Genomic DNA, 21,136 nt, shown 5'->3' with positions numbered 1-21,136 from the left:
AGCGTTTTTAGTCAAGACGCATGCGCAATATGTTTACCATGCTTCTCTACGGGAGTAGCTCAGCCACGTGCGTTTTGACTACACCGCGTTGATCTTGAAATCTTTCTGCTCGAAATTTCTCAGCAGGGATCCTGGCACAGTTCATGACCTTTCTGTTTTCGCTTTGTGCTTTTCCTTCCATCCTCCTACTGTGTTTATATATGTCTTAACCTACGTGCTCCTAGAAATATGACACTTGACTCGTGTCAACATGTGTTAATGAGTGCATCTGAAGATGTTGCACTTCGTCTGATTGTAAAGACCAATGTACTTCTGACAAATTCTTCCCTGTTGGTCGAACTAAAAATCTAAATTTATATTCTGATTAACTGAGGGTCGCTACATACCCTTACACTACCCAGCTAGATGTTTGTCTGCTAAGATAATCATCTACTGTAAGCCTAACGCTGGTTCTTGATAAGTATTGATTTTGAAAAATATGTTTTTGAATATCTGAGTACTAAATATAATTGTTGTTCACGTTTTGTTGCCTCCTCTGCGTTGATATAATTGATAAGATAGCTGGCTAGATAATTCGTCGATGTTGTTCTCCACTTGACTTTTGGTTTGAAACTTGAAAACATTCAATAAACCACATAGATTGAGACATTTGACTTTGTTGATTTTACTATAGTGGATCAATTCTGCCAAACATTATTTGATACATTTTCCTTCTTGTCCTTTCCTTGATGCTTTTTCTTAATGCATAGAGATCTGCGTCAGTCCTTCTTAGTTTTCTGCAGTCAATAAAATTTTCGTAGACTTCAATCGAAACTTTTCATTCCATTTCATAAGATCTGAGTGTAGTGTACAGATCATGTTTCATCATTTCGCCATACTTCTTCCTTTCCATTAGATCCGAGAATTGTATATGGATCTCTTGCCTTAATTGTCAGTCTCTGATATAATTTTTCCGGTTGAGAAGTTTCTGCTTCTGATTGAACAAACCGAAACTATTCCATGTTATATAGTTTAGATCATAATCATTCTTTGCCTTGTATCATATATTTCACTCCATCATTGTTATGTTCCACCATTTTTTTTCAACTCATCTCCTGTCTCAATTTTCTGCAATTTATGAATGCATAACTGTTCCAATAATTTGTTGATGCCAAATGTGCTGTTCTTAATGTTCTGGTTGATGTTGCTGCTGACGCTGTATCCGAATGTTAACGTTTGATGATATGTGTTCGTGTAGGTGAGATTTTACATATTTGTGTAGTGTCGTGTTACAGATTTTTTTGAATAATTTCCTAAGTGACTATCACTTAAACAATTTGAAATTGGTGTATAAAGTTGAAATTGTATAGAAAAATATCATATGATTATAATTCCCTAAGCTTATCCTTCATCTACTGGTCATTGTTTTTGTTTTACTCTTTCGATTCGATGCATTTTTTTACACTAATAATCCCAAATCTTCACTGGCCTTGGCTAAAAAGTTTTTCAAAATATTAGATACTTACTCCACTTACTCAATTGAAAATCTTCAACTTCATTCTTCGATAAAATTTGTCTTTTTGTAAACTTTTATTTCTCATTTCCATGAATCATCTTTTTTTTCAATCGATAGGGTGCGTAGTGAATAAATTTCGTCTGCGAAATTACCTTCCCCTTTCCTTTCCCAGGTAAAAATAGGTTGGTTGCCGCTGGTCCTAAAATTCTAAAAGTAGAAAACTTGACACAACTGTTAGAGAATTCCATTAAGCATTACATTTATCTCGACCCATACACATATCACACTCTCATACATTGCGGGTAATTACTCCTCATCCCATCATTAATTTTCAATGTTTTGTTTTAAAGTTTAATAATTGTTTAACATTTGTATGTCGTTATCTTAAAACAAATTTCATTTTGAAAAGTTGTCGACGTCATTAAAAATTAATTTTAAATTTTGATATTTGTTTTTTTTTTCTGTATACCGAATCTACTAAATTTACCAATTATGATGTTCCATTCTTAAAGGTATATAATTTATAGAATAATTCCTCATTCTTCTTCTTCTTATTCTTCTTCCTCTCTTAATACCAAACATTAATTCATCGTCCCTTTGTCTTGCATTATGTCTTCTACACAAATATTTAATTTGCCAACAAGCAAATATAAAAATGCAAAATGTGATACATTATGCACACAGGCTTCCCCTATCGTTGCACCATCTAAGATATTTGAAAGTGTTCCATTTAGATAATTGTCTTCTGCTTGAATGATTGTTTCAAATCTGAATCCTTGATAATTTGTGTGATAATATGGACCTTTTAAAACTTTATGTAATATTGTTGACGCTACTCTACTATCTTCTTGTTCACTATCCATATTTCTAATTTTAGAAAAAAAAAATCCGTTCCATAAACTCCACTGTTGATTGAACTTGGTAACGATACCAGTACAATTTGTAAAAATGTTTTTACTTATTTTTTTTTGTTCCGATAATATTTGATAAACATGATTTTTCAAACCTAATTCAGATTACTGACACTGCCTCGATAAAATTCGATTTTGTTCCATGAATATTTTCCCTTGTTGTAATACAGAATATTAAAACAACTTTGATCAGTGAGTAAATGATTTGTTCGAGAGTTATAAGTCTCTTAGGTAAATTTCACTAATTTTTTTATAAGTTTCTTTTGTAATTTTCACTAAACAATGAATAATTGTCTAGTTTGTTCTTCGTATTTTACGTCTCTAACGATTTTCCATCTTTTCCTTGATAATGCTTTTACGATTTGTATTTAGTTTGCTTATGCTTATTTAAAAAAATCCATTTTGTTTTGTTATTTCTTCTTCAGCTCTCGAGACGTTTTTTTTAGTGATAATTAATAATTTTCTCTGAAAGCTACAAATTGTTAATAAAGTTGCAATAATAAACACACTGTCGACTCAAATTTATTTGTTGCATACGAAAAAATCAACAATATAAAATAACCCACTTTAAGAATGAGATTCCATATTCATAAAAGGAATGACAGTTATAAAAACACACGAAAATTATACTTAATTTCTCCTTCTTCATAATTTGTTTTTGTGACTCTTTTTGGTACACTTTTTTATTCATGAGCTTTCTCAGCATTTCATATAATTTGGTATATTCACCATTTCTTCGATATGTATTCCCCTTGATCGTGCTTTAAAGTGCTAGTAACTCTATAGTTATTTCCACACCATCCCTATATTATAATTTTCATCGACAGTTCTCCACTATCAAAACTTTAAATTTCAATTGTCGTTTCAGCCCGTATTCCAAAGTGTGGAATGAAAAATTAATCATTTTTGGTTGCTAATACACATGTTTATATTAAAAGTAATAAAACAATGCAAAAATAATATCATTTACTCATGTTGCGATTAATTATTGTTTCTATTGAATAGTTCATTCTTATTGTGATCAATAATTCAAGTTTGTGAATGCTCCTCGTGGGGGTGCAAATCTTATCGATCTTTTTCTGATTTTAAATTTGTTTGATTATTTATAGAAAAATACTGGATAAATCGAGTTGTGTCATCCAAATTTAAAAACAAAGCCTGCCACTTTGTGTACTCCTCTAACTTGAATTGTTAGATTAACTTGAATTGTTAGATTAACGATGGATTGGATTGTTAGTTCAGTTCTGGACTCCTGAATTTATTTATCTACATCAATCGTACTTCAGTTCAAAAATATTAGATTTTTTTTAATTACTTGTCTGACAAAAAGTCGTCAAATTTAAATAACGCTTACTGCCAGTTTCATTCTCTTATCTTGAAAATCATATTAATTTTTTTAAAGTAAATGTTATTCAGTTTTTTTCTTTTATTTTAATGTTTTAGCTTTCTGGGTTCAAACAAGAATTCCTTATTATGAAATTTTCATAGCAAAATCACACCTTTTCCTCCTTTTTAACAACATTCTGCCTGGCGTTTTCATGATACATTGGCTAAATATGTCAAATATTTTCATTTTTAAATCTTTTAATAATCGCAAGATTAATTTATTTTATAAAACTAAAAAAACAATGTTTTTTTAATCTGATAGTTTTGACAAAAACGCAAATAAAATCATGACGTATTTATGAAAAAAAATATTTAATTTTCCAAAGTTTAAATTGATGCACGACTGTTTTTAATTTTTTCAAAGTTTTAAAAAAAAAATATTGGATTTAAGAATATGATGTCTTACATACAACTGCACTAATTCACTCAAAAGAATAAAATTTAATTGAACTTACCATAATATTTCCATGATCGTAACTGTCATGTTCTCGCATTACAATTAGTTTCCAGAACCCATTTCTCTTGGCTGGCTTTTTGGCTGGGATGTTCTCCATTGCTGTGGCTGGCGTTTCAACACAATTTTTTTTCAATAATCATGGCTTTGGCCTGTTAACTTCACTCTTCACAAAATGTACCCATTTCCTTGGCTGGCGGTTCGATAAAAAATTTTCGATGATCGTTATTTTTAAGCTTCACTGGTCACAAAACTTCAGTTGCTTTCCATGGTTTTGGCTGGCGGTTTGACACATTTTTTCAATCATCATGGCTGGCGTTTGAACTGCCATCTTCACTCGTCACTAAAAGTTTCCTTTGGCATTGGCTAGCGGTTCGACACTGGTTTTTTCACTTGTCCGAAAATAACGTTCCTGTTTCAAATTGAAACTTTTACGCTGTCACCACATGTGTAAGCTTAGTCTCTAATATCAGTGGGATTTCTTTCATTTTTATTCCTTTAGCACAGAACGACAACATTTTTACTTTTCACTCCAAAATATATATTCTAAGATTTTTCTTAATCTTATTTTAACGTTTTCACTATGCTTCTAAGATATGCCCCGTGGCATTTTGGTTGGATCTGTGCATCGTAGCACTTACACCGAAATAATCAACTCCAACTCCCAACTGCAACTCTCTCCTAATTTCAACTCCCTCCTAATTTCAACTACCACTCTCAACTCTCTCCTAATTTCAACTACCCTGATTCTAAATCTAACTTAGGCTTTTATACTCCGAAGCGTTTTTAGTCAAGACGCATGCGCAATATGTTTACCATGCTTCTCTACGGGAGTAGCTCAGCCACGTGCGTTTTGACTACACCGCGTTGATCTTGAAATCTTTCTGCTCGAAATTTCTCAGCAGGGATCCTGGCACAGTTCATGACCTTTCTGTTTTCGCTTTGTGCTTTTCCTTCCATCCTCCTACTGTGTTTATATATGTCTTAACCTACGTGCTCCTAGAAATATGACACTTGACTCGTGTCAACATGTGTTAATGAGTGCATCTGAAGATGTTGCACTTCGTCTGATTGTAAAGACCAATGTACTTCTGACAAATTCTTCCCTGTTGGTCGAACTAAAAATCTAAATTTATATTCTGATTAACTGAGGGTCACTACAAGAGGAACAATCACTCGTACGGCCGTTATTTTTACAATTTTGATTATTTCCAGTATGAGGAATTGTTGCTAGCAATGCAATTAGCTGATTCTACTACCACATAACCGCCAATACGACGTAAACGCCACGGGGCATAAGATTAAATGAAGTTTTTTACAAAACCTTTGTTTTCTTATAATATTTGGAAAGTACAAAATAAGGCTTAGGGTTCGTTTTAAGGCTCATTTTATCAAAACGCTATTTTTCCTAGATCAGTAGTGTCCCTTCCATATAATTGCACCTATTATAAAGTATGATTTAACTTTTGGTTATTTTTGTTGATATATCTTTCAAAAAATCTTGTTCAGGTGGGGCAAGTGTACCATATGGATTTTTAGTGTGGAAAAAATTACAATTTTTGCAACAATATTTTTATTGCGAAATAAATACATAAAAGTACTTAAAAACTGATAAACAATCGTTAAAAAAATTCCATACAAAATATTGTGATATTATGAATATCACAATAATGAATATTTATCATCCAGCTAAAATTTTTTTTTCGTAAAAACGATCAAAATTTTAGTAAAATATTATTCTTTGATCTAAAAATGAAAGAAGCGTTCCAAAACATTCTAGTCTGATGTAATTAAGTGATAACAGTTCAATTGTTAGCAAATTAACATGTTTTTTCATGCATTGTTCCTCTTGTCCCAACGGGTTGTTCGTCTTGCCCCACTAGTTGAGAAGAACGTACAGAAAATAAAAAAAAATTAAAATCAATTTTTGACATTAAACCCCCCCCCCCCCCCCCCCCTTCAAAATTGGCCCGAAAAATCAGGGGGCAAAAAAAATATTTTTACAATAAACTTCAAAATTTCAATGAAAATTCAAGTGCAACCAGCTGAAAACAAATTAAAATACATTCTTCTGCGTTTAAAATCATTTTTAGCATGTTTGGGTTTATTAAAAAATCTTAAGATTTTTTGAAAATTTTCGATGCAAAATCTTTTTTTTCGATACAATTTTTGTTTTTGTCAGATCTTAGATTTTTTGAAAACTAATGATTGCAAAACAACTGAACTAGTGTAAAATGCATTTTAAAACACTTTTTTTCATTTAAATGTGAAGACTATGGCTTGTTATTTAAATTTTTATATTTTTTTATTTTTTTGCCCCCCCTTTGACCTCGGCCAGGGCCGAGGGACAAAAACTTTTTTAAATATTTGCATCGGCCTTAGCTTGTTACACTTGCCCCACTTTCCCCTAATTGGGTTGAGTTTGAGCACAAAGTGTTCGAACAACAACACAATTCTAAATCGTCAGGGAGGAAGAAGCGTGGGGACACACCACCATACGCTCCGAGATTTGGTTGTATTCGTTGGGAGCACCATGCTAAGAAGGTTTGGTACTCCGGGACCCTCTGGGATGGGACATTGTATTTCCACGAATGTCCTGGACACTATTTGCCGTGGTTATAGCGCCATAACTCGCTCTCTGTAACAGTGTTTCTAATTCCAGTCCACGCTCACCAAGTCATCATGGCCTAGTGGATAGCATTTTTGCTTACCAATCCAAAGGACGGGGGATCGAATCCCGCCTCGAGCGACTTTGATTTTTCTTTCATATTCATCATTTCAAATTTCTGTGTTCTTAACTTTCTCGTTGGGAGCAGATGGGCATCGAACCCAGAACCATTCGCTTACAAAGCGAACACCGTAACCAGTCAGCCACGGCCGCTCTTTTAAAATAATAATTGGTTTTATATATAATAATTGGTTATATATAATTTATAAAAAAAAATCGTATTAATCGCCTTTGCCAAGACTAAAATAAAATTAATTACAGTTTTGTTTACCATAATCATCATTGAATTGGTATCGTTAAATAACTACCTCAAAAAGGTTGGTGCAAGAAAATTTTGTCCAATTCTTTAAATAGTATTCGAGAAATAACAGTTTGGAAATTTTTGAAATGTTTTAAAAATCTACACTTTCTACACCTTTTTTGGTAATAACTCTAGATTACTTTTTCAAATACCAATGCGCAATGGGTTTCCTGTGTACATAGGACCTTTTGAAAAAGTAAACGAGAACTCATGTTTTAGTTATGATAACATTTTTCATTACTAATCCAACAGCTATTGATAACAGAACCAATAAAAAACGAATAAATATTTAAAATGTTGCACAGAAAAAAAAATCATGGTAATATTACATCTGGGAAGGGGTACATCTTTTATGTCAGAAAAAAGGTGTAATTTTACCTCTGGAAATGTGTAATTTTACCACTTTTCTGTTGTAATGTCACTTTTTCAGTCTAAATTGAGGTAAAATTACATCATAAAAGAGGTAATATTCAACCTTCCAAATTTTTTTTTTTTAAATTGAGAAAATTGGTTATAAAACCCAAATAAAACCTATATTTTGTCAAGAAATTATAACTCCAAAAATAAAAAATAAAATGAAAATAAATATTTACGAAATTAATTTTTTTGCATTTAAAAGTTATTTTTTTTTAAGAGTGAAACTATTTTTTTGAATAGTCTTATGAATGTACAGCTTTGAAAACACCAAATCGATCAGAAAATTATTTAATGGAGACTGTACAATATGAGCAACCAATAATGATGAAAAATTGCTTCTTTGGTTGTAGGAAACACAACTGTAAAAATGTATTAAGCGTTGTGTGATAATTTATTTTCCCCATTTTTTTTTTTTTAAATAAGGCTTAAATTTAGACTTTTTTTTAAATATTAATAATTTCAAGAAAAATTAGAATCCTGCGCTTCAATTAATCGCCGCAGAAAGATACCGTCGCAATGGAAAAACCTATAGAAAAGGCAACAGAGTAGGCGTAGACAAAAAAAAACATGTAGATTGTCAATCTGAAAAAATCTTAGGGAATTTTGGTGCTGGCTGTCGATTGCTTGTTGGTTTTAGCCGACTGATGTTTGGTGACGAAATCTGCGGTTCTGCGATCTTCGCGGCCGGTTCAGTGGCATCCGTACCGGTGCCGGAATCTGCGACCTTCGCGATAAGCTGTACCGTACCGTCGAATGGAGGGACTGCGGGCGTTGTTGGCTTTGTCGCCCTGAGGTTAAGCCGCCTGACGACGGGGAAAATGGACCCAAACATTTACAGAAACATGGTTCCACGCCAACTACAAAAGCCAACCAGACAACGGGCCACCGGAAGATCCAAATTTGTTGAATTTTCATCAAGTTTATTAATACGAAAACTGATTACGGGTTTTAGGATCTCCGGTGGCCACATAAAGAACCGTATTGAGGAAACAGTATAAACTGGTCATGCAACGTATAGAACTTCTTGAATTTGAATATAGTGTCTCTAGCAAGTCTAGTGCAATTTCGTCTTCTGGACAAGTTTTCCATGTTCCCCGGTGGCCCCATCCGGTTTCTCAAGTGTAAGAAAGTCTTCGACCCCCTAACCAAACCGCCCTCAACCCCACCCCCTTACTGTGTTATGTTAGATATTTATTATCGCGGACTTTCTTTTGTTTAAAACAATGTAAACATTTGTCAGTTGCACTTCAACTCTGCTCGTCCAAGGACGAGCTCATCTTTATTAAGTATTTCCATGTCGGTAGATCAACTACCTCCCTAGTATTACAATTGACTACCTATCGACTTTACTTCATTTTACCTCCTAGATTTAGTCATTGCGTTTACCTGTTGACGTACATAAGTTTTTATTGTCTTATATCGCCAAACAGAGATGGTAAATATGGGAAAAGGGCGTGTTGTGGTTCAGGCCACAACAGTTACATTATAAAAGAACGCCAGCGGCTGGCCGGTCTTCCTGGCTAGATGCAACGGTTCTATGGCCTTCGCGGCGGGCTTGATGTTTTTTTTAGCTTCTCCCCTGGCTAGATGAACGCACTGCGTTCCTGGCTTCTTCGGGCAGATATCTTAGGAGTTGAATTGGCAGCCCTAGCATTGGGTGGTCCAGGTGTGGGCTCGAATGGCGGATGAAGTGCTGCCGATTCACCAACTAGGGACAATTCTAGAGTTTTTTTTGATTAGGTCCTATAAACATATGAAAGACAATAGTTTATTGGTCCTTTTCAAAAAAAACTCTGGAATTCAGCCCGACAAAGCCATCACCACCCACAGTGCGTCCATCCGGCCCGATACGAAGACCGAGGATCGCCATGCCTGCCGCGAAGGCCACGGAACCGTTGCATCCGGCGAAATTCCTGACCATAATTTTCTAAACCTTTGTAAATTGACAACAATCGAAAATGAAAATCAACACGATTGCTGCGATGAATATGAAAAACGCTTGCGCTTGTATCTTCGAGACCCCTACAAGAAAATCACCAAAACTGATATTTTCTCAATACGCGCAATACAAAGCATAAATAATGTGAGTGCTCTTTAACACGTCTGACGACTGCTTGGATTGGATTGCATTAGATTCTTTTTGAACTGCGTGTCGTCGAAACCAAAACAAACAAAAATATAACTCGCAATGATCAACCCGAAAAAAATGACACACAAAGTCAACACAGTGCCCTTGATAGTTCTCGATACCCCCACCACACCATGGACACCCTGTCCGAAGTTGTAATCGCACTGGTAAGTCAGCAAAAACTCACCCCGCGTCAAATTGCAATCGAAGGTTCAAAGCAACGCACAAAATTCCCAATTCGTCGTCCCAGCTGAAAAACTCCGTGGACGCCCACAGCTTCTCGGTCGCGATCCGGATTTGCCCGGAGCTGTTCTGGCTGCAGGTGCTGGACAATGGCGACGGTTTCGACGAGGCAGATCTCGCTGGTGTGGGTAAATGGTCAGTGAACTCGCTCTCTCTTTTGACGTTACTGGTTGTGGCTCTTTGTCTAATTTCCATTGTTTTTCCTTCTTCCCTAGCAGTTGTCCGTTGAACATCGACTTCAAACAGATGAAGCCGGTGAAAAAGTTTGCCCGCCTGACCGGGTCTTCCCTGCTCGAAATCATCGGTCGCTGCGAGGAAGTGCTGATTGAAACGCTCGACTGTCGGCATGGTGACGCCAAATCCCACTCCCGGAGCTTCAAACATCCCGCCGCAGCGGGTCACAGTTCCTCGCAGGCCGATGTAACGACCACCCAGTACCAGCGGCAGTGCGTCCGCAAATCCCAAGGAACAACGGTCACGCTGAAGAACGTGTTCTGGCAGGACCCGGACCGGGGGAGGCGGCACTCGCGCAAGACGGATGACGATTACCGGAAGCTGTTGGCGGATTTGCGTGCGTTTGCCCTGGTGCACTTTGATCGGTCCTTTACGCTGCAGAACCTGAGCACGTCCGAGGTGGAGTTCAAGAGCAAAAAGTACGTACACAACGAAGATGAAAAAACCCGTCTTTCAGCTTGGTTGAATTCTTTAGAACACGGTTAATGGACGTTCTCGAGATTTGATCCTTGTCGAGCAGTAAGCTTTCATTTTTCCCCCTGGAATCCATCCATCATGCATCCACGTGTCGGAGGGACTTTTAGTTCCGAGAAAGAAGAACTGTGAAAAAACGGGAAAAGCCAAGCTGATTGATTCGGTGCCTTTACACACGATTTGACGATGGCTCTCAAAGCAAGCTCGTTCAATATAAATTTCCATAAATTTTGAGATTTTTTTTATTATACAGAAATTCCCACGAAAAAAAACATGATTCGAAAAAAAGTTGTCCGATTTGGCTGAAAAATTTGTCCCTTGGTCCAAAAAATAACACCCGTATTTTTTTTTTGCCATTAGGGTGACCTACGCCGTGTTAGGGTGGTCCGAAAAATGGCAATTTTCGTAGATTTTCACAAAAATAACATTTTTCAAAAATCATAACTCCGCACCATTTCAACCGATTTTAGCTGTCTTGGACGCAAACGAAAGGGTATTAGATAGGCTTTTAAAGAAAAATAGTTAGAAGTTTCAAATATCCAGCCTAACATTTGAAAAGGTCGAATGAAAATTTTAAATGCAGAGACCTTCAACTCGGGACCAAAGAGCATATGTCTGAAAATATTTTTATCGGATTCCTCGGAAAATTTTACATAACATATCAATAATGGTGAAGTCATGTTTTCAATATTCCGAGATACGATTAAAAAAAAAAATGAGTGGCTGCTAAAAGGCAATCAACAACTCAAATTGGCTAAAATGGGGTCACAAAATTCAATTTGGTGTAAAAGGAAAACAAAAAGATTTTTGTTCATGATTCGATTATCCGAAGTCCCATACAAAAATTCGGATAATTGAGTCTGGACTGTACAGCAATTCCATTTGAAAAGAGAATGAATCGAAAAAAAAGTTCTCCAATCGAGCATAATTTTTTTCTAGGGGTTTCTTGGCCAAAATATTAAGACCCGATTTTATTTTGTTATTTTTTACATTTTTGTAAATTTTTGTAAAACCGCATTTTTTCAAAAAATGTGTTGGACGCAAATGATAGGTTATTACATCTCGTTTTTTTCCAAAAGGTCCTATGTACATAGGAACTACCCATGGCGCATTGGTGGTTTCAGAAAAGTAATCTAGAAATGAGCTTTTAAGGAATAATAATGTAATGCCCAAAAAATCTTGCCAAACATTTAAAAAAGTCGTAAGAAATCTTAAAATGGCGTATTGACCGTGTCTGGACCAAAGAGCCGATGTCTGAAAATATGTTTATCGGATTCTTCGGAAAATTTCACATAACCTATCAAATTACTGGAGATGTCAACACGTACGTTCTCGAGATATGATTTTTCGAAAACAAAAACTGTTTTAACGAAGCGCCACGCCCGAAAACCGAAAAAATGACAAAAACAGACAATTTTTTTTAAATTTCACTAACACTGCAATAGCTCGAAAATTTAAGCGATGACCTATACTTTTTTGGGTGCTAAAAGTTGCGTCTTTCTATTAAGCAACAATTATAATAATACGCTCAATTGAAATTTGAGTCTTCATTCTTGACATTTCAAAATATTATTTTTTTCGAAGAGATCATGAAATTTCACAAAAGTTTTATTTTTCAACACTGAAAAATGAATCATTAATTGCCATTAACATAAAAAAAATATGGGAAGACATAAAAAAACTTAAATTTTCTTGTTTCTTTTTCTTTTATTCGCTGTTTTTCAGCAACCAGAGGTCCAATTTTCAATGTCTCTTAGGCAATTTTATTGGCAATTTTCTGAACTTTTCGAATAAAATATTTTCAGGAATAGACAGTTGTGGACACTATTTAAAAAAAATCGAAAAACGGCCATTTTACAAATGAAATTAAACGATAAGTAAAAAAAAAATCAAAGCAATCCACTTTAACGACCCCCGGGTCTTTTGTGGTCTCTGTTGCAAGTTTCTGCTCAATTCTAGGCGTCCGAAGGTTATGTGTGGTGAGTCACTCATAACCTCTTTTACGCAAATGGACCGACGTTTTACTTCCCCATCCGATATAAGGCCAGGAGAATAAGGCGGGAATCGAACCCGCGCCCCATAGCAACTTAGGGATCGGCAGCCGAAGCCGAGGCCCTCGAGGCCCTCCCAAACTATAAGTGGCTTGGCTATATCTTTAAAGCCATAAGTCAAACATAAGTCATAAATTTGTTTGACTAGAATTTCTATTTTTGGGAAATTGACGTTTGGAATAAAAGATAATTTAAAAGCGCAAAAATAATCCTTGTTCCTGATTTTTTTCTGAACCTGGACCTACAACTTTGCCGAAGACACCAAATCGATCAGAAAATCCATTCAAAAGTTACAGATTTTCGAATATTTACGAATATTTTTGTATGGACAGCTGCCAAATTGTACGGAGCCTTGAATGGGTGAACCAATGACACAAATTTGCTTCTTTGGTCGTAGGGAAGGCTCCTGCATAGTTTGAGCTAAATCAAAAAAAATACAAATGAAATCTATTTCCGGTTTTGGAATTCAGATAAAAAATAAAATAATAGGGGCAGGGGGGGCAGAATGGACCGCCTAAGGGAAATGCACCAAAAACCATAGAAAAACATAAAAATGTATGAATCCAGTGTAGTAGGCTTATGCTTTGGAATGTTCCCTTCAATGTTGTATACTTGGTTGATGAATATTTTTTACTTAAAAATATTTTTGAGCCACCTAAAAAAAAATTTTTTTTTTAACTCACTTTCCAGGGCGCGGGGCAGAATGGACCACCCTGCAGGGCAGAATGGGCCACCTTAGAAAACAAGCCATTTCTTGTAATACAACGTTGCAGGGTGACAAGAAATTACTTGAGGGACCTTTCCATTATAGTTTCCATGAAATTTGATCACTTTTATAAAAATAGTAACTTAAAAAAAACAAAGATTTTTGAAAATAGTGTAAATATGTCGAAAAAAGACACTATTTTTACAACTAAGCGTCGAAACAACTAAAAAATCAACTTTTGTTGCATTAAACGTGATTTGTGAAGCTACCAGGAGTGAAATAATCCATGTAGATCAATTTTTTTAACTTTTGATTGTTTTTATAAGGCAGGAAAAGGGTGGTCCATTCTGCCCCCAAGTGGATTTTAATTTAACACTTCCACCACCAAGCCTCTAAATGATTTGAAGGTTCCGTTGTTGTTTGATTACCTTTGTAATAGCTCCTGGTAACATTATAAACATTGAGCAAACTTTTTCAAACAATCCAACTTTTCAGAAAGCTTATTTAAGAACCACATTTGCGTGGTTTTGTCAATAAATTTACATTTTTGCTCATAATTCGAAAAATACAATGAATTCAAACGTCGTTTTCGGTATGGTGATGCTATTTGACGTCCTTTATAAGACCCTTGCCTTACAGTTGGTCTAAATCCATTCTAAAGTCCAAAACCAAGGGTGGCCCGTTCTGCCCCTATCATTGCTCATCTAAACTGTAAATTTTTCTGGGTTTTAAATGATGTTGTCATCAAAGTCATGCGAGAAACAAGATTGACATGACGTGAAAAGGCTGCTCGTTCAATATCTTCTTCGGAAACCCCATGTAGGAAACTCAATCTCTACTTCATTTCCCACATCTCTTCGTATTCTCAGAAAGACAACACTCATCTCCAAGTACTGCGAACTGTACCAACTCTCGGAGCAGGACGTCGATATAACAACCTGCACCAAGGACAACGTTTGCATCGAGGGCTACTTCAGCCGCCGGGAAGCGCGCCATGCCCTTGAACCAGTACAGCTCACCTTCATCAATGGGCTGGCAAGTGAGGCTTACCTGCCGACCGTGAATGACGTTCTGACGCAGCAAAAACAATCGCTCGATTTCGTGCTGGTTGCGACCTACCCCAAGAACGATGTCCTCACCCAGCTAACCGAACCCGTCCTGCGAAATTGCCTGCTACGGTGCCTGAATCAGTACAAAAAGTCACTCGAGAACCGCCGGAAGCAAGCCATTGTTGTTGTTTCCCCGGAACAAATACCTGTTCCCCAACCCCAACCCCACCCCGCAGACGAAGAGGACATTCTGTACGGACTCAATAGCAGCCAACTCGACGAGGACAAACGAAAGGCCGTCGCAAAGTGCTCTCTGTGGTTGCGCACCAGTGACTTTACGGTGCGACCGGAGGACTCGAACCTGGATCAGCAAATGAACTCTCGAAAAAATGGCAACGGGTCAAAGGAAAATCAAGGCAAATCAGGCCTCGACCAGCCGGTTGACTTTTTTGCCTCGCCCAAAGCCGGTCAAACAAAGTTTCAAGCACGACCCGAGCCGGCTGCGAGCACGCCCCTCAGAAATAAACTTCCCGCAAAGTTACCGGTCCCGAAATTCCTGCCCGAACCGACACCGCCCGCGGCTCCCTCCAAGCTGCCTCGGAAGCCCCAAGTGAGTATAGTTCTTGACGAAAAAGGTTTGGAAAATTCTGTGTGAGGAAATTGTTTTTCTTTTGCATCACCTTCAATGGCCCGGAAGGTAGCGTGAAAGTTTGAGCTAATTTTGCTTAGGTTTGATGAGTCCTCCCGTGACCTGTACTGCCCAGGTTCGCATAAATGTCTCAAATGTGTCTTAGAATCGACCACATTGAATATGAGACATAAATGCGAAAAAAAAGGCAGTACAGTACAGACTTCCATGCCATTGCCATGATTTTTCGTTTAACCCTCTACAACCTAACCCCGCCTTTAGACGGGCTTCGATCTGAAAAATCGCCAGAAATCCATGTTTCATCCAATTTTTGCCTTCCTCACCTCACTGAGGCAAGGTTATAAAATCACTCAGAATTTGAACTTTTAAAATAAGCCTCCAAGATATACCTTTACGTATACATGTCGGCTCAGAATCAAATTCTGAACAAATGTCTGTGCGTGTGGATGGACGTAGATTTTTTTTTCTCACTCACTTTTCTCGGAACTGGCCCGACCGATTTTGTCCGGATCTATGTTTTTGGATTCGCCTTCAGGTCCTTTAAGTCTTTTTTTAATTTCATCCGGTTTGGTGCAGTACTTTAAAAGTTATGTTCGAAAAACTGTTTTGGTTGATACAAAAAAGGGTCATTATTTACATAATTTGAAAGCCCGGCGAAAGGCTGTCGGAACTTTCCGCTCAGTTTACGCACACAAACACTGCACTGCCCATGATCGCATAAATGTCCCATTTGCATTTTCAACAAGTTGAGAAAACGAGCTTGGAAGTTTGAAAAACGTTTTCTCATTAATTTTAAATATACAACCATTATACTCAAAAATCATTCAACATAGTTCTCAAACATGCTCTTGTTTATGCTTTTGATAAGTTTGTATTGAAATTAGTCTTGGTTTTTCTCTTTCATTTCAAAAAAGTACGCAGGATGGGACCTGGTATGTGAACATTTTCTACATAGTGCATCAATATGTTCGCAAACCAGCCCGATCGCAGCATGCTGCCTAGGTAACCTCAGTAGTAAACAAATTTTTCAGCAGAAAATGGAGAAAATTTTCATTCTTTTAAAATGATTGAATCAGCCATTTGGGAGATTTGTGTGACCGTGAAATTGATGAAAACCCTTCAAGATGGCCGGTCTGTATAATTGCTGACTATATTTAAAAGATTGGAGTATCCGAAAGGTATGTTCAGGCCATAATATTTTGTAGAGGGACTGGTTTGTAAACATTATCACAATGGGACTCATATTTGAACATTTTTCAGATGGGACAAACAAATTTGTCGTTGATTACTGAATTTCTGGAACAAAGTGGTAAATATTATTAGTTTAGCTTAAAGGAACACAACAAACGAAGCTACTCCAATATCTAAGTCAAAATCGACAAAAATGCATATGGGACATTTATGCGATCATGGACAGTGCAGTGCTTTCAAATGGTTCATTAAATTTATCATAGATGGCAGCACTCAGATGTTTAGTGTTTTACTAAGTAAGCGTTAGCCAAAACTTTCGTAGTGTGTGGTTGCAAGGCTTTTAGGAGGAAGGCAGCAACTACCTTCTGGTGGATTAAGTAACGTTTTGATCTTTAGAAAGCATTGGAGCAATTCTCTACGAAATCGGTATTTTTTTTAATTTTAATTTTTGTATTTTTTAATCCAGCTGAAACTTTTATGGTGCTTTCGGTATGCCCAAAGAAGCCATTTTGCATCATTGCTTTGTCCATATAATTTTCCTTTCAAATTTGGCGGCTGTTCATACAAAAATGATGTATGAAAATTCAAAAATCTGTATCTTTTGCAGGAATTTTTTAATCAATAGATCAATACAAACTTTTTCAAAAAATCGAAATATTGGTCGCAAAATTTTTTCAACTTGATTTTTCGATGTTAAATCAAATTTGCAATCAAAAAGTACGAAAGGAAATTTTGATAAGGTGCACCTTTTTCAAGTTATAGCCATTTTTAAGGTAACTTTTTTGAAAATAGTCGCAGATTTTTTTTTTTTAATTAGTGCACATGTTTGCCCACTTTTGAAAAAAAAAATTGAAAAGCTTAGAAAATTCTCTATATTTTGCTTTTATGAACTTTGTTGATACGACCCTTAGTTGCTGAGATATTGCCATGCAAAGGGCCAAAAACAGGAAAATTTACGTTTTCTAAGTTTCACCCAAACAACCCACCATTTTCTTACGTCGATATCTCAGCAGCTAATGGTCCGATTTCAAATGTTAAAATATGAAACATTCGTGAAATTTTCCGAATTTTTCAAAAACAATATTTTCAAAAATTTAAAGCAAGACTAACATTTCAAAAGGGCCAAACATTCAATATTACGCCCTTTTGAAATGCTAGTATTGATTTAAATTTTGTAAATATTGTTTTCGAAAAGATCGAAAAATTTCACGAATGTTTCATATTTTAACATTCAAAATCGGACCATTAGCTGCTGAGATATCGACGTTGGCAAATGGTGGGTTGTTTGGGTGAAACTTAGAAAACGTAAATTTTTGTGTGTTTAGGCCCTTTGCATGGCAATATCTCAGCAACTAAGGGTCGTATCAACAAAGTTCAAAAAAGCAAAATATACAGAATTTTCTCGGCTTTTCAAAAATATTTTTCAAAGGTGGGCAAACATGTGCACTAATTTAAAAAAACAAAAACTGTGACTATTTTGAAAAAAGTTACCTAATAATGGCTATAACTTGAAAACGGTGCACTTTATTAAATTTCACTGAAATACTTTTTGATTGCAAATTTGATTTTACATCAAAAAATGAAGTTGAAAATTTTTTGCGACCGATATTTCGATTTTTTTTAAATCATTATTAATTAAAAAATTCAAACCTCAGTCAAAGATTTTTTGCACAGCCTGGAAATTTCTGAAAAGTTGGTATTTGATGTCCTCTAAAATATATCAAAAATTTAAAAATGTGGTTTTTTGTGCTTTTTGCAAATAGTTTTTTTTTGCAAATCAAGTTTTAGTGACAAAAAGTTCAATTTAAAATCACCAATTTTTTTTTACCGTGTATCATTTTTTTCAGTGTAGTCCTTATCCATACCTACAACTTTGCCGAAGACACCAAATCGATAAAAAAAATCTTTCAAAAGATACAGATTTTTGAATTTTCATATATCATTTTTGAATGGACAGCTGCCAAACACGTCATTAATCAATGATTGCCAGCTAGGACGTCAATGATTGTACAACAACCGGTATATGCTGATTCATTTTGGTACAGAAATTCGTAAAATTGAACTACAGAGCATTTTAGAGTGATAATCAATTTTCTTCGAAAATGATCAACGGCTTCACCTTAATTCCATACCACAGTGGCCCAGATCGTAAAAGTAAAATTTTCAACCAATCCAAAAGTTGCCTCTTTCTATTTGCAACAACTCTTCTGAAGACACCAAAGCTCCAAAACTTCACCATTTTTCGAAAAATCCATTCCCAAAACACAATATTGTGTAAAAATGCTATCATTTAAAATTTAAATGCAGAAAAAATCCAAATAAACACTTCATTTTGTAAAAAATCAGCACAATTTAGCAAATCGGAGTATTTTCGAAAAAAACGGTATTTTAGCAGAAATAGAATATTTGTTTTTGAGTGTTGGTGGTTTACAAAAATTCTTCTCGACAAAAAGGTTTTTGAATAACAACTATTTTTAATGAAAAGCAGTATTACATAAAAGTAAAACAAAAAAGAAGCCATTTTGTTCTACAAATTTGACAGCTGTTCATACAAAAATTAAATATTCTAAAATATGAATCTTGAGAAGGACATTTCCGATCAATTTGTTGTCTTTTTCAAAGATGTAGGCAATGGAAAGGTACAATTTGAAAAAAAATAAATACACTCTTAAAAAATATCGGTAATTCTTATGAAATTTTCAATACAAAAGACCGATTTGCAAAAAAAAACAAATTCAGAAAGAAATATATTTTTTAATCAACATAGATAAATTACTACTACAATCCAAAAAGGCAAAAAAAAATTGCCAACGTTGCCAAAATTTTGAAGAAGATCATATTGTTATGAAAAAACAAACATTGAAAACATGGACAAAAAAAAGTTACCTAATTTTGAGATGTGAATTTGGATTTGGAATCAGAAAGGTTTCCAATAGTGCACATGGTTACCCAAGTCTTTTATTAGGGTGTTTTCGTAAAATTCTTATAACTCGTGAAGGACACATGTAAACCCTTTGTGTTTACATATCACAGTTACAAAAGTCACGTAATTTTAAAATGACCTCTCTGGGTTCTCGTAGATTTGAAATGTACATCAAATTTCCCATAAAATAACATGGCTCTCAAATTTGGACAGTTGAGTAATGGGAAATGGGAGTGATTATAAAACTATGTTTTATGCAAAAAAAACTTGCCTGAAAACTATTAAATAATAATTCAAATCTCTTTCCTCTCCCCCAGAGAATCTCTCAACGAACTCCACAAAAACGCTGGAAAGTAGTTGAGATAAAAAAGAAGAAGAAGTCGCAAGTCAACGATAGTGGAGGCACTGCTGCTCTTGAACCGGCTCATCCCGAAGAGAAACCCCACGCCAAACATCGGGTGACAAAACCCACTTCAGCAGCTCAAGTTGAAATCCCAACTCGATTTGACAGCAGGAATAATAGGGACAACGCTATAAATAACGTCCTCTCGCCGACACGTGAGGACCATCCCAAGACGACTCCCAACGAGCAATCCCCCGGAGATTTGTCCTTCTTCCGGGAATTTGAACAAACCACCGTACCGCAAAAAGATGCCAGCTTTCTTAACATTTGCTCCGATTTGAATGGCGTGGGGGACACTCACGTTAAACGGAACGAAACGGTTTTTGAAGGTTGTGGCTCCTCCGGCAGTCCAACTCAAGCAGCAACTCCCAACATTTCGAACAATCAAAGTGCAATGGAGAGTGAAATTTTCAACATCTTCCCGGAGGCCCACTTCCTCGTACCACGGCCGCCCGACCCAAGCGACAGACTCGCCAAATCCCCCGCGTTCCGGTACGAGGGGCTCGACCTGCCGGAATGCTACGCGGACTTCCACGAAGATTGCCACGAGACGGTTCAGCACTACCGGATGGCGGTGGCGACGACAGTTACAACGGAAGAACGACGTACAGCGGGCCCCCGCAGTCCAGCGAGTCGTGAAATCGAAATCCTCCGGCAGCCGTTCCACGAGCCACGGTACTTGCTTCGTCCGAACCGGCACTGGTGACGACCGGGCGCGGCGTAATTGACACGTGTTCGTGTGGGGTGGTGGATTCCGGTAATAAAATGTCAAACTGTTTCCTTGTTCCTCGTTGATGTGCGATGGTTTTATTTTTTCTTTTTTTAAAGACAAGAATATGTTGAGAATTGAGACCCACGCGATTTGGGAGCGCCCAGATGCCGAAATTTATTGAAAATTTAAACAGTGGAAATCGAAAGACACATTGGTACCGTAAACCGGGGTGACTTTGATAGGATTTCAATTTGTTTTTAGAATATTTTCCAACAGGTAAGGTTTTTCTCAAGATTATTATTTTTAAAACATGTACTGGGGTAGACTACACAAAGTCCATGCACTATTTCGGAAAAAAAGTTTTTCAATAATGTTTAGAAAAATAGTTACGTTAAAAATTCTTAGTTTTAATTCCGGGGTGACTTTGATAGTCATAGTTTTTCTTGTTAAAATCATATTTAAGTTGTTCAAACTTTATTTGTACGCTAAATGTACCATCACTAAAGTAGCTGATATAGTTTTTAAGAAAAAAATCAATGTTTATATTTAGTTAACTAAGTGTATAAGCTTTTTAGCAAAATACATATAAATTTTAGGTAAAATTGTTAAAAAGTCGGAATTTTGCCTGAAATTTGTTAAAACTAGTTTTGTTTATAAAATTATCGATTTATATTGCATTTT

The 21,136-nt window shown here is 36.1% G+C and overlaps 2 protein-coding genes across 7 annotated transcripts in view; one reads left to right on the top strand and one right to left on the bottom strand.

Annotated features, from left to right (window-relative positions):
- LOC120419991 (protein furry) overlaps positions 1-21,136 on the bottom strand; it is a 189,543-nt gene that overhangs the window by 74,152 nt on the left and 94,255 nt on the right. The window lies entirely within an intron of this gene.
- On the top strand, positions 8,640-20,538 carry LOC120419992 (uncharacterized). Its single transcript, XM_039582880.1, has 5 exons — positions 8,640-9,987; positions 10,071-10,198; positions 10,282-10,716; positions 14,398-15,187; positions 19,658-20,538. The coding sequence occupies exons 1-5, from the start codon at positions 9,955-9,957 to the stop codon at positions 20,447-20,449; spliced, it is 2,178 nt and encodes a 725-aa protein (XP_039438814.1). The 5' UTR covers positions 8,640-9,954; the 3' UTR covers positions 20,450-20,538.

The sequence above is a fragment of the Culex pipiens genome, chromosome 3, assembly GCF_016801865.2.
Source record: "Culex pipiens pallens isolate TS chromosome 3, TS_CPP_V2, whole genome shotgun sequence".
Classification (NCBI taxonomy): Eukaryota; Metazoa; Arthropoda; class Insecta; order Diptera; family Culicidae; genus Culex; species Culex pipiens.
The sequence above is the reverse complement of the archived record's forward strand: the minus strand, read 5'-3'. Positions and strand labels throughout refer to the sequence as shown.

Excerpts from the sequence above, each read along its gene's own strand:
- LOC120419992 (XM_039582880.1), top strand. The coding sequence starts at position 9,955 with ATGGACACCCTGTCCGAAGTTGTAATCGCACTG. Across the intron at positions 10,199-10,281 it reads CTCGCTGGTGTGGGTAAATG|TTGTCCGTTGAACATCGACT; the intron begins GTCAGTGAACTC and ends CTTCCCTAGCAG. Across the intron at positions 10,717-14,397 it reads GTGGAGTTCAAGAGCAAAAA|AAAGACAACACTCATCTCCA; the intron begins GTACGTACACAA and ends TCGTATTCTCAG.